The sequence below is a fragment of the Lynx rufus genome, unplaced genomic scaffold (assembly GCF_022079265.1).
Source record: "Lynx rufus isolate CCGP_SWC_20201006 ecotype Redwood Valley unplaced genomic scaffold, mLynRuf1.p SCAF_2, whole genome shotgun sequence".
Lineage (NCBI taxonomy): Eukaryota > Metazoa > Chordata > Mammalia > Carnivora > Felidae > Lynx > Lynx rufus.
This window is the reverse complement of record NW_025814834.1, coordinates 7235260-7249556: the sequence shown is the minus strand read 5'-3', so window position 1 is coordinate 7249556 and position 14297 is coordinate 7235260. Positions and strand designations below refer to the sequence as shown.

The 14297-nt window shown below is 38.2% G+C and overlaps 1 protein-coding gene across 4 annotated transcripts in view; it reads left to right on the top strand.

Annotated features, from left to right (window-relative positions):
* The window catches only part of GIGYF2 (GRB10 interacting GYF protein 2), a 147876-nt gene that overhangs the window by 49143 nt on the left and 84436 nt on the right, over positions 1 to 14297 (top strand). For 2 of the 4 annotated variants that reach the window (XM_047085569.1, XM_047085568.1), the window contains exons 6-7: positions 6061 to 6102; positions 9320 to 9431. In XM_047085569.1, coding sequence (XP_046941525.1) covers positions 6061 to 6102; positions 9320 to 9431 — 154 coding nt within the window. The remainder of the gene's footprint in view (positions 1 to 6060; positions 6103 to 9319; positions 9432 to 14297) is intronic. The other 2 variants (XM_047085571.1, XM_047085570.1) reach the window with 1 other exon arrangement.

Genomic DNA, 14297 nt, shown 5'->3' with positions numbered 1-14297 from the left:
AAATAAGAGGACTCATTTTTATGCAAACCCCCAGCTTTTGTTTTTTACATTTTGGCCAAAACATTGGCTGTGATAGTTGTTTTTAATTTGTATCTCACTAGTAACTAGTAGCTGGATCATCTTTTCATATGCTCATGGTCATTATGGTTTTTGATTTGCCTGTGTTATTTGTTCATTGTTTTACTCGGTTTGTCTTTCATGGTGATTTTACAATTTCTTTATATACTCTGTATCAATAAAATCTTACGTGTTTTAAAATAAAAGGTACTCATATTCATTGTAGAAAATACAGAAAAGTATAAAGGAGAGAATCTCCCCCATAAACTCATCATGTAGAGATAATTACCTGATAATTACTGTTAACATTTAGTATGTTTTATTGCAGTTTGTTTTCTTTGTATATCTTTAGTTGCCAAATACACCAATACAGACTGAATCCAACAGCATATTAAAAGGATTATACACCATGACCGAGTGGAATTTATACTCAGAATGCAAACGTGGTGCAACATAAGGAAAATCAATGTAATATACCACATTAATCGAACCAAGGAAAAACCACTTGATCATCTCAGTTGGCACAGAAAAAGTGTTTGACAAAATTAATCACTTTTCTTGATAAAACTGTCAGCGAAGGTAATAGAAGGGACCTTCAACATGATTAAAGGCATTTTGAAAAACCCACAGCTAACTTCATTCCCAGCTGTGGAAGACTGAAAGCTTTTCCCCTAAAATTGGGAACAAGACAAGGTTACCTGCTTTTACTATTGATATCCAACATTGTGCCAGAGCATTTAGGCTAGAAAAAGACATAAGAGACCTCTAAAAAGGAAGAGTAAAGGGGCACCTGGGTGGCTCAGTCAGTTGAACATCCAACTCCAGCTCAGATCATGATCTCGCAGTTTGCGATTCCGAGCCCCACATCAGGCTCACTGTTATCAGTGCACAGCCTGCTTTAGATCCTGTCTCCCTCTCTCTGTCCCTGCCCTGCTTGTGCTCTCTCTCAAAAATAAAGAAACATTAAAAAAATAAGAAGGAAGAGAAGAAGTAAAACTATGTTTATTTTCAGGTGACATGATCCTACATGTAGAATATCTTAAAGAATCCACATACAAAAAACTATTAGCACTAATAAATGAATTCAGCACAGTTGTAGGGGTCAGGATTGACATAATCTGCAAAGGGAATTATGAAAACAGTTTCATTTACAATAGCATCAAAAACAATAAAGTACATAGTTACAGATTTAACCAAGGGGATGTAAGACTTTTACATAAAACTACAAAATACTGTTGAAAGAAATTAAAAAAGATCTAAATAAGTGGGAGCCATCAGTGTTCATTCAGCCTTGGAAGACTTAATATTGCCAGTCAATCTACTCTTGGTGCAGTCTCCATCAAAATCACAGGGGTTTTGGGGTAGAAATTGATAGGCTGGTCCTACAATTCGTACAGAATTGCAAGGGACCCTAAATAGTCAAAATAGTTTTGAGAAAGATCAAAGTTGGAAGATTCATACTCCCCGATTTCAGAACTTTACTACAAAACTACAGGGATCACAACTGTGGTATAAGGATAGACCTACAGGTCAGTGGAATAGAAGTCCAGAAATAACACCAAATTGTTCCATATGCTGAGTTGCTTTTAAGAAGCTTTGTACGAGGATCTTTCTTGTTTCGCTGATGCCATAGCTATAGCATTTTTCTAGTACTTTTGCCATGTTCAGTATTTTTATTTTTTCAGATTTATTTACTTATTTATTGTTTGAATAAAGAATAAGTCATAAGTCACATGGTTTCAAAATAAAAATCTACTGAATAGCATGTAATAGGAAATCGCTTTCCCATCACTTCCCTCAGCCACCAGCATCTCTTTCCCAAAAGCAGCAAGTGTTAGCAGTTCGTTTTATATTTTTCCAAGTAAATATTAAATATGTCTTCCCCCTGGGCACCTGGATGGCTCTGTCTGTTAAATGTCCGACTTTGGCTCAGGTCATGATGTCACAGCTCATGGGTTTGAGCCCCACGTTGGACTCTATGCTGACATCTTGGAGCCTGCTTCAGATTCTGTGTCTCCCTGTCTCTCTGTCCCTCCTCTGCTCATATTTTGTCTTTCTCTGTCTCAAAAATAAAGTCATTAAAAAAAATTTTTTTAAATGTCTTCCCCCTTTTATACACATAATGGTATACACTATGCATTGTTCTGCACTTCAGACATTGAGTATTTTTACTGAAAAATTCACTGCACAATCGGCAAAAATGTTCTTCCATTGTTTTAGTTTGTGTATCTTTCCCCAGTATAGTGAAGAGTTTTTTGAATGTTCGTGTTCATATATAATGTTTTGAATGTTTTGTTCTTGTCTTTGCCAATTTTTCTATGGATAGTAGTCTTTTTCTAGTAACTACTTATGTGAGCTCATCCTAATCCTGCCTGTTAAACTTTGTAAATTTTAATTTTTTTAATTTTAATTTTTAATTTTTCAATTTTAAAAATTTTAAAAGTGCACTTAATGCCTTAGTATACCAGTTTTATTTTATTTATTTATTTATTTAAAAAATTTTTTTTTTCAACGTTTATTTATTTTTGGGACAGAGAGAGACAGAGCATGAACGGGGGAGGGGCAGAGAGAGAGGGAGACACAGAATAGGAAACAGGCTCCAGGCTCCGAGCCATCAGCCCAGAGCCTGATGCGGGGCTTGAACTCACGGACCGTGAGATCGTGACCTGGCTGAAGTCGGACGCCTAACCGACTGCGCCACCTAGGCGCCCCTATCTTCCAGTTTTTAAATGTATTTATACATACTTTTAATATTTTCTTTTTATTTTTTTCCTAGATTTCTTACAGGCTAAATGTAAATGGGCCAGAAAAGCTTTTTAAGAAGTAGGGAGGAGGACTTGTTTCTGTTTACCAAAACATGATAGACTTTTAATCAATAGAATAAATAATTGAATCATCTAGAAACACCCTGTAACACTTCTAAGAAATCAGTATTTAGTAAGTGCCAAATAAATCATTTGAAAAATCAAAGATCATTCAACAAAATGCTACTGGGAACTGTTGGTTAACAATTTGAAAAAGAGTCAAGTAAGGTTTGCACTACACCTACACAACAAAAGTATGTCTGGAATGACTAATGGAGTAAATCTTCTTTTGCATTTATAATGGAAAAGTTTATCTTAAGGTGCTATGGTCTGGGTATTATGATTACGATAACCACAGAAGATCATCAGGGTCCATTTCCGGACTCAGTTAAAACACATCATTTTGGATTCCTGACACTTAACTTATGTGAATCCTTTGTCTATAAAGTATGCTGGAGTAGGACAGTGCTTAAAGCAGGCAAAAGATTCACTAGCATTTTGATGTTGTCCTTTTGATGGTTAGGCACTCCCTTCAGGGATTGTTTAGATCTTTGAAGACTAGAATTTTGCATATTGTTTTTTCACCCATACCATCATAGGGGAGGTGATTAGTTCTAATAACCTACAATAGCTTTTTGTTGCATATGTTAAATTTCTTGAAGTTACCTGAAATAGGTATTTTATGTCTTTAACATGCAAGTTAGTTTTGTGCATTCTCTTTTTGTATTAATGAATGGATGCACGTATGTCTAAAACACAACTTGGAAAAAATTTTTTTAAGTTTACTTATGTATTTTGAGAGAGAACGAGTGAGAAAGGACAGAGAGAAGAGAGAGAGGGAATCCCAAGCAGGCCCCATGCTGTCAGTGCAGAGCCTCATGTAGGGCTCGAACTCACGAACCATGAGATCATGAACTGAGCCAAAATCAAGAGTTGGACACTTGACTGACTGGGCCACCCAGGTGCCCTGGAATGACATTTTCTTAAAACAAAATTGAGGGGCACCTGGGTGGCTCAGTTGTTTAAGCGCCTGACTTGGGCTCGGGTCATGACACTGTGTCAGGATGTTTCCCTGTCTCTCTGCCCCTCCCCTGCTTGCTGTTTCTCTCTCTCTCTCTTTCTTTCTCTCTTTCTCTCTCTCTCTCTCTCAAAAATCAACATTAAAAAAATTTATTAAGAAAAACACAAGAAAACAAAATTGATGCTCAGAAATCTGGTCACTATTTTGGTTTGGCATTTCCCTTGAATACATTTATCAGTTTGAGAAGCGGGACTTTTTACATAGCTGCTACCTAATTTACATTGTTGTATTTTATTTGTTTATTTTTTTAATGTTTGTTTATTTTTGGGAGTGGGCGAGTGGGGGAGGGTCAGAGAGAGAGAGAGGGAGACACAGAATCTGAAGCAGGCTCCAGGCTCTGAGCTGTCAGCACAGAGCCCAGCCTGGGACTCAAACACACTAACTGCGAGATTATGACCTGAGAAGTCAGATGCTTAACCATCTGAGCCACCCAGGCGCCCCATACATTGTTGTATTTTATTTATGTGATGTCAAAGGAAATTATGTATGCATTTTTGAATAGATAATAACATGTATTTATGTAAAAAATTCAAAAAGCACATATAGTGGGAAGCAATTATTCTATGAGTCACCCTAATTCTGCCTACTTATATTGTTCCTCAGAAGTAGCCACTGTTTCCATTTTGTGTTTCCTCTCAGTGGTGGTTAATATATCTGCACCTACTTAAATATCTGTTCCTGTAAAAAAACACATAAACCTAAATGCAGCATGCTATGCACATAGTTCTGTACTTCATTATTTTCGCCTTTGGGTCTGTTGAGATGAGAGCAAATACTTTAGCTTTTAATGTGTCAGACACTGTTTTAAGCACTTGTCATGTAATGGGTTAAGTGCTGGCAGCGGCCCAGGAGGTAGATGTACTATGGTTCCTATCTACTTTATCTAGATGAGGAAAAGGAGGTTCTGAGAAGTGGGTTAAAGGAATAAAAGTCAGTCTCAGGCAATCTGGCCTTTCCATGCTCTTTACTACAGCTGTGCTTTTATCTTTATACATTCAGTTGATCATATGAAATTGCAGTTTTTGTGGGTCAGAAGTGGTTGAATATTAGCAATTTCATATGGATCAACCTAATAGAGTTGCCTCAGTTTTTAAAACAACTGCATAGAATTTCACATGAAGATGGCCGTGATTTTTTTAATTCTTTTTAAAAGCTCTGTGCTTAACATGGAGCTTGAACACATGATCCCAAGATCAGGAGCCTCATGCTCTTACTGACTGAGCCAGTCAGGCACCCCTCATGATTTTTAAATTGCTCCCATTGGTTGATACTTAGGAGGTCCCCAATTCAATTTTACAACAGTACTGCAGTTAAAGATCTTTTTGCTTATGGGAGTTTTTACATGTGTTACAAGAGGAATTCTGTCAGAGGGTATAGACATCAAAAAAAAATTTTTTTTTAATGTTTATTTATTTGAGAGGGAGAGAGAGAGAGAGCCATAGAGTGTGAGCAGGGAGGGGCAGAGAGAGAGAGGGAGACACAGAATCCATAGCAGGATCCAGGCTCTGAGCTGTCAGCACAGAGCCTGAAACAGGGCTCGAACCCACAAACTGAAATCATGAAGTCGGATGCTTAACTGACTGAGCCATGCAGGCACCCCAAAGGGTATAGACATTTAAATATAGAACTTCTAGAAATTGCTTTCCAGAGAGGATAGAAGTTTGCATTTTCAGCTGCAGTGTGTGAGGGTGTAGGAAAGTATATGCAAGTTTCTCTGCACTCTATTGATGGGTACATTTGAGTTGTATACATGTTTGGTAATGTGTTCACCTGCATGGGATCCTGGCATTAATTAGTGAAGTTAGCTCTGAGCTCTGTTTTAAAAAAAAAAAAAAATTTTAATGTTTATTTTTGAGAGAGACAGAGCATGAGCATGAGCATGGGACAGGCAGAGAGAGAGAGAGGGAGACAGAATCTGAAGCAGGCTCCAGCTCTCAGCTGTCAGCACAGAGCCCAACATGGCGCTTGAACTCATGAATTGTGAGATCATGACCTTAGCCGAAGTTAGAGGCTTAACTGACTGAGCCACCCAGGTGCCCCAGAGCTCTGTTATTCCAGTATTAGATTATATTAATCTAGATTTTGGGACATCATAACCTTGCTTAATTGTGTTCCCAGAGGCACTTCTTCCCCCGGTTGCTCTGTGCTCTGTGCTATAAGGTAAGTTGACACATTTGTTTCAGCCAGTTTTTTAAAAATTATTATTAAGTACGTTTTTTAACATACAGCTTGAAATAAGTGTTGGGCATCATCCTGTAAATTTTAGTTACTGATTAGACCTTAAATCTTGAGTTTTGAAGTTACTTGATTATACGCTTATATACCTATGAAACTCAAAGGAAAAAAAACTTAACTTACATTATAAATTTCTAAAATTTATCAGAACAAGTTGTAATAAATAAAATTCTGAGAAAGATAACTAATGAAGAAGGTAATGAGAAAATGACCCATAAATTAAAAAACAAAAAAATTCAGTAATGGGGGCGCCTGGATGGCTCAGTCGGTTAAGCGTCTGACTTCGGCTCACGTCATGATCTCAACAGTTTGTGAGTTCGAGCCCTGCATTGGGCTCTGTGTTGACAGCTCAGGGCCTGGAGCCTGCTTTGGCTTCTGTGTCTCCCCCTCTGTCTGCCCCTGCCTGCTCACGTTCTGTCTCTCTCAAAAATAAATTAAAGAATTAAAAAATTCAGTAATGAAAGAAGTTTTTTAACCAGTTGCATGTTGATTTCCTTAGAAGAGGTATAGAATCACATTTCAGTTGATTTTGAATTGAAACTGCAGATGGGGACTTCACAGTGGAAACACAATTTGGATTTTAATTATTAGTTGAATCACAAGATTCTCTTCAACCAAACTCTTAAGCCTTGTTCCTTGTCCTTCCACTAGCAGGGTCCTTAGCTGCAGCCATGCACAAGTTACATTTTCTTCATTGTGCCATACCTCTGCGTGTTTGCATAAATGTCTGTTAGGTTCTAAGTATACAGAAAGTATTCCTGTAAGGATATATTCCAACATTTTCTGAGTTTAAAACTCCCTTGCAAAATTCTCCTTCAAATGCCCAGGATTTTTATATTTTATAGATCATTTTCAAGATTTTAAAAATTGCTTCTTGTTTTACTGTTTCCTAAGGCCTACATATTGCATTTATCCAGAAGTGTCAACTAAACATATTTTTTGGCTCCTAGGCTTCCAGTGTTCCTTTATCTTCCCCTTTCCTGTTTGAAGGATTCCCACTCACTACTATCCCATTGTTTTTGACCCTATCCAAATTGGCTGTGGTTGCAAATGCAAGCTAATGACTAATTGGGATTTTGGTTTTTTCAAGCATGCTCTTCCCCTCCCCATTAAGATGGTTGATCTTGTTTATGTAGATTCTTATTTGGCCCTTCCCTTTTATTTATGATTCTTGTCATTCTATTAAATAATACTTGGTGCTACTAATTCACATTGGTGAGCAGAATGAGGCAAAAATGGTCATTTTTCTCTTTATCGTGCTACTCTTGACTCAGACTTTTTGGTGACCATCTCTTGTTTCTACCTTTCACTAGTTAAAGAATCCTTTCAGGGGCATCTGGGTGGTTCAGTTGGTTAAGAATCCATTTCTTGATTTTGGCTCAGGTTGTGATCTCGTGGTTCATGAGATTGAGCCCCGAGCCAGGCTCTGTGCTGATAGTGGGGAGCCTTCTTGGGATTTTCTCTCTCCTTCTCTCTGCCTCTTCCCTGCTTGTGCTCCGTCTCTCTCTCTCTCTCAAAATAAATAAATAAACATTTTCCATTTTTTTGTGTGTCTTCTTCCATTTCTTTTATAAACTTTCTATAGTTTTCAGCATACAGATCTTTTACCTCCTTGGTTAGGTTTATTCCTATATTTTATGGTTTTTGGTGCTATTGTAAATGGGGTTGATTTCCTTGATTTCTCTTTCTGCTGCTTCATTATTAGTGTATAGATATGCAACTGATTTCTGTACGTTGATTTTATATCCTTTGACTTTACTGAATTCACATATTAGCTCTAGCGGCTTTCTGGTGGAGTCTTTCGGGTTTTCTATGTAGAGTATAATCCAGTGAAGAAATGGGCGGAAGACATGAATAGACACTTTTCCGAGGAAGACATCCAGATGACTAACAGACACATGAAAAGATGCTCAGCATCACTCAGCATCAGAGAAATGCAAATCAAAAGCACAATGAGATGCCATGTCACACTGGTGAGAATGGCTAAAATTAACAAGTCGGGTAACAATAGATGTTGGTGAGGATGTGGAGAAAGGGGAACCCTTTTGCATTGTTAGTGGGAATGCAAACTGGTGCAGTCACTCTGGAAAACAGTATGGAGGTTCCTCAAAAAATTAAAAATAGAACTACCCTACGACCCAGCAATTGCAACACTAGGTATTAAGTCAGAGGATACAGGAAGTGCTTTGAAGGGCACATGCACCCCAATGTTTATAGCAGTATTGTCAACAATAGCCAAAGTATGGAAAGGGCCCAAATGTCCATCGATGGATGAATGGATAAAGAAGATGTGGTACACACACACACACACACACACACACACACACACACACACACTATGCAGTATTACTCAGCAACAAAAAAAGAATGAAATCTTGCCATTTGCAACAGTGTGGATGGAACTGGAGGGTATTATGCCATGTGAAATAAGTCAGAGAACGATAAATACCATATAATTTCACTCATGTGGAATTTAAGAAACAACAGATGAACATAGGGAAAGGGAAGGAAAAATAAGATAAAAACAGGGAGGCAAACCATAAGAGACTCTTAAAATACAGAGAATAAACTGAGGGTTGCTGGAGGGGAGGTGGATGAGGAAGGGATGTGCTAGATGGGTGATGGGCATTAAGGAGGGCACTTGTTGGGATGAACACTGGGTGTCATATGTAGGTGCCGAATCAGTGGGTTCTGCTCCTGAAATCAATACTACATTGTATGTTAACTAAGTTAAATTTAAATAAATCAAAAAAAAACCATGAAAAAATTTTTTAATAAAATAATAAAGTATCTTTTCAAACAGGATTTCTTCTACCAAGTTCATTATGGTGCATATTTATTCCGTCTGCTTCTGGATACATACAGTGATTAGAGTTTATTTAATATTTCCTCACAGAACCTAATAAGATATAAGGCATTGGTTGTCAGTGTTTGTTGATCTGAAATGTTAATTTGAGATTTTCAGGTAAAATTAGGTTTTGGATCATCTCAGCATGCGGTGTAGTTATGGTTTCCCATTGTTTGTAGTAATTAGATGCCATTTTATAGTTGGAACGGGAGATGGGGTGAAGCAACATTCAGTTTTATCTGTTTTATCCTTTTTTTCTTTCTTTTTTTTCGTTTTTGTTTTTGTTTTCGACAGAGAAACTTTTCCATGTCTGTTAATAGTGCTGCTGTCCTGCGATTGACAGGACGAGGAGGAGGAGGAACAGTGGTGGGGGCTCCTAGAGGTCGAAGTTCTTCAAGAGGGCGAGGTGAGCTTCCATGTGGCAAATGTAATAATGGAGGAAGAGGAGAGAGAAGTCACTTTAAACATACAATACTTGATTTTAAAAAAACTGCTTTTGACATTCACTCTGTGTTAAGTGTCCGAATATTTGTTTCCTGAATCATTTCTCGGTGTATCAGCTCCACACCTCCTGATTTGGAGCAGAAGAGGGTAATTCTTGAGCGTGAGGGTTCCTCGTTAACTTTGGCAAATCCCCATCCATATTCCTCATCCCCAGGGAGCCTTGCCCTTTGCCATAGCTCCGGGAAGTGCCTTGGCTGCTGAGGCAGCAGCTAAGTCCCCGCAGGCCTTGGTGACACACCCTTTCTATATAAGGCCGTGTGCGAGGAGTGTCCCCAGCCAGAGAGAGGCTTTAGTAAAAGCCCTCTGTCTCATCAGCGCCAGGGCTCTTTTAGAGGGTAGAGCAAAAAATAATTATGTATCAGTCAACTTACTTAACCTATGGTTTTATAGATTTGTGTCTCCGAAGAATTATTTTGTTGATATTACTTGTTTTTTCGCTGTCTGTTCCTTGTTTTTTATTCATTGATTTTCTGCAACATGAGGCCATTCTGGATGTTTTCAATATAAATATTCAGCATTTACCTCTTGAGTTGGTTAACTCATCGCAGTAGTCTAGACATCTCTTGTAATTTTTGAAGAAGTGCTTCAGAAGTGGAAGAGTTGGGTATCTGCAGAGCCAGAGGCCACTGTCTCCACATACCACACCACCCAGGTTGGTGTGATCAAGGGTGTGGAATATCTGGATTCTCTTTTTCTTAAAGTTGTGCCTTATGAATAAAATAATTTATACTCAGCCTTTATAGAGGCCATATTAAGTTCTGCACTCCTGTGAAGAGGACACTTTCGGTAGTCCATTCCGAATGTGGGAATGCAGGGCGCCTGGGCGGCACAGTCGGTTAAGTGTCTGGCTTTTGATTTCGGCTCAGGTCATGATCTCACGGTTCGTGAGTTTGAGCCCCACGTCAGGCTCTGCGTAGAGCCTGCTTGGGATTCTGTCTCTCCTTCTTTCTGCCCTTTCCTTGCTTGTGCACTCTCTCTGTCTTTCTCTCTCAAAATAAATAAGTAAACTTAAAAAAAAAGTGTAGCATGTGGGAGCGCAGGGGTGGCGAATAATAATGGGGCAGCTAAAGCTCTCCGCTTGTAGGCCACGTACTGTTAGCAAGGTATACGTGGTTTTTCCTTCTGAATTTGTCAGTTTCCAGAACGGTAGTTTTTAACCTGGGGATTTGTTAGAAGTACTTCTGCAGTCGGATCCTGGGTGGTGAGATTTAGGCATGTGTGTGCTTCAAAAGCTCCCCATGCCATTTAGCTTCTCACGTGCAGTGAGGTTCCGTTGGTCCAGAATTCACCTGAGGTCTTTGTGGTGTGGTGCAGTGGTGATGTGGAGATGGCTCTGGGCTACTGCTTGGGTGTTGCCTATGATTTTCTTTGGTAGGCTGGCAACAGGGGGAGGTTGCACTCAGGTGGCTTTGCCTCCAGTGCTTTTTAGGGTAAGTTGTACAGAGATGATTATTCAAGAAGGGTGGTCCACAAGCCAGCACTTCTGTGAACCTCAAGTGATCACCAACTTTGTGTGCTGTAAATACACACCAGTCTCTCTAAACAGTCTTTAAAAAACTCCATATTGAGAAACAAACTGAAGGATTGGTAAATTTCTCCCTGCTTTCTGATTCTTTCAAGTGGGGGGTTATCGCATAGTGTCCTACATTCAGAATTTAAACTGGGCATGTGCAAAAAGATAGATACTGTGAGAAAAGCAGTGACTTAATTAACATTGATGTGAACAAATGGTATGAAACTGGTCAAATGAATGAATTCACTTTGTAAAAAACATTTTTAGCATCATTGTCCAAAATGTGATTTCTTTTCTGATGATTTCATGAGATCATTAATCTGGTTTTGTTTTCTTTAGTTAGTACTTAATTTTAACTTGTTGGTTAAGTGATGATTATTATGGCTCCCCCCCATGGGCAAAACTAACGTTAGATGGTTATTTTGGCTCTTTTTAACTTGAGATTTTTTTTTATTAAAATATTTTATTTATTTTTGAGAGAGAGACACACACACACTCACACACACACACATACACACACAGAGCGTGAGCAGGAGAGGGGCAGTGAGAGAGGGAGACACAGAATCCAATAGAGGCTCCAGGCTCTGAGCTGTCAGCACGGAGCCCGATGCGGGGCTTGAACTCATGAATCACGAGATCATGACCTTAGCCTAAGTTGGATGTTTAACCGACTGAGCCACCCAGGTGCCCCAAACTTGAGGAGATTTTGATGTGAAAACCGACTGACTTCTAGACTTCTAAATATCGGGAACTAGTAAAATTTCAACAAACAAATGGGTGGGGAAACAGTGTAAAATGTCATCTTTCTATTTTACCTAGTTAAGGTGTTTAAGAGCACAGCAGATCCACACAGCTGTCAGCCACTTGTCTTTATCATCGTTTAAAGGAAGTATATTTTAATCCCCCAAAAGAATCGGGTGAAATCTCAGACAATAGGACAGTCCTTTGAATATTTAGCTGTGTGAGAGATTCATCATGTTATGTGTACTTGCTGCTGCTTATATGAGAACTGTATTTAGAGATGATTATGGTCCTTACAACTGGAAAGCTCTAGAATCGGATTCTTTTTATGTGTCTCCTGATAAGGAGGACCAGTACCAGTGCTAGTTAACTTGGCAGAAAATATTTTTGTCTGTGGTTTGCTTGTTTTTCTGGCAACCTGAAGGCTTTTTTCATATTCAGGTTTCTAAAATAAAATACTTTTTCAAGGTGTTTGGTACTTATTGGTTTACTGAGAAAATTGTCCTCTTCAGAAGAGGGGACTTTCTTACACCCCAAGAATCATCATTGCAGGAGATCCACCCCAGTGTTACATAACACTTGGCATTATACTGTTTTAGGATTTTACATAAAATGTATACATTTGCAGTATCTTATCAAAAGCAGGGATTCCTAGCCTGTGGGTTGATATTCACTGGTAGCCATGTTATTATAAGCATATTATCGAATGAGTAATTATGTTATTATAAACGACTGGGAATCCGTATGTGCATCAGGCATTGTCTAAACACTAAATTATATTATTATACACATTTGATACTGTATTTCAAATAACATGCACTTTTTTGATTAATAGAATGCAGATACTATTTTTTAAAAAATGTATACATTTCCTAAGGAGAGAGGTACTGAAATGGGAAACTGGGGAGTCGACTTTATGTTGATATAAAGTTAGATTGACTGGAAAGTAACTTTTAGATTATTATATTTTAAGCCAAGTCTCATTTCCATTTTACAGATGAAGAAATGTGGGTTACCTGGACTAGTTATGAGGGGTACCCTTCTGTGCATTTCATAATAAGGTTACATAAAAGTACAAGTATATTCTGAGTCAGGTTTTCATACATTATAAGCAGAAAGTAGAAATCCTATGAGGATATTTGAAATAATTATTTAACTCACTTGTATTTAGCTTTGGAATGCATTCTTTCGTTCGTAATTCATCATCATTTTGTTTTGGGTGTTTTTACACTGTTAAAAATGGTGAGCTACGGATGATGGGTAATATTTTATCTAAGTACAGCTCTAAACTCCCCACCCTTTTCCAGTTTTCTCATCTGTGTGTTGGATACAAATGGTGCGCATTAGTTGAGAAAACCTCACATTGTGCAGAAAGTATAAAGCTAAAATGTTCATATTGCTTTCTGCCCCCAGAGCACCAGTTGGATGGATATTCCTCCTGATCCCAACAGCCATATAATTTATATAAGCGGAGTTATTTTTACAAGTATTATTCTGTTATTCAACAGAATAATGTAGATTTCTTTTAATGTCAGCGTTTTATCTTCTGTGGCTTCATAATGTTCTACTAAAATTTAATATTATTAAAATTTATTTAGGTTATTTCTGGTGTTACACATTGCAGTGAACATCTGCATATATATGTATTTGCATGTTTGTGTATTTCTGTTAGGATAAATTGTGGTTAGAATCGTTGAGTCAGATTTTGATAGATCTGACCAAATTGACTTCAGTAAAGACCAGTTTACATCTGAACATTTAGAACCTCTCAGTCTCTGCATACAGCACATTCTCACTAGCTCCGGTTCAAATTTAGTCCTGATGTTTTTCTTCCTTGAAGACTTGAGCAAAGGGGAAAGAGTGCTTTTGTTGGTGTAGAACATCCTTTACGGAGTTAGTTCCCAAAATTGATAGAGTTGGCCATATTAAATTATCCTTTCTTTTTTTTTTTTTTAAAGTTTTTTTTTTTAATGTTGATTTGTTTTTGAGAGACAGAGACAGAGCATGAGTGAAGGAGGGGGAGAGAGAGAGAGAGAGAGAGAGAGAGAGAGAGAGAGAGAGACAGAATCCAAAGCAGGCTCCCAGGCTCTGAGCTGTCAGCACAGAGGCCGAAGTGGGGCTCCAACTCATGAACTGTGAGATCATGACCTGAGTTGAAGTTGGACGCCCAACCAACTGAGCCACCCAGGCGCCCCTTAAATATCCTTTCTGTGGAGTTAGATAAATTATATTAACGTTTGTGCTTCACTTTTGTATATTTTATCTGCTCTCTTCTGAAGCTCTCTAAATCTTTCATTTTTGTTGAAAATAATCCAATAAAAGGTCCAATTTGTAGTAATAGTTTACCGATCTTCTTAGAATTTTACTGTTAAACTTTTTATTAAAGAACTTAACGTTGACACTGTTTCTTATTCAGGACTGGGACTCTTAACACCTGTTTTCTAACTTGTTTCTTTCAACCTCCTGTGGTCTAGCCTCTTCAGTGCCATTATTGGTCTCTCAGGTAAAGATCCG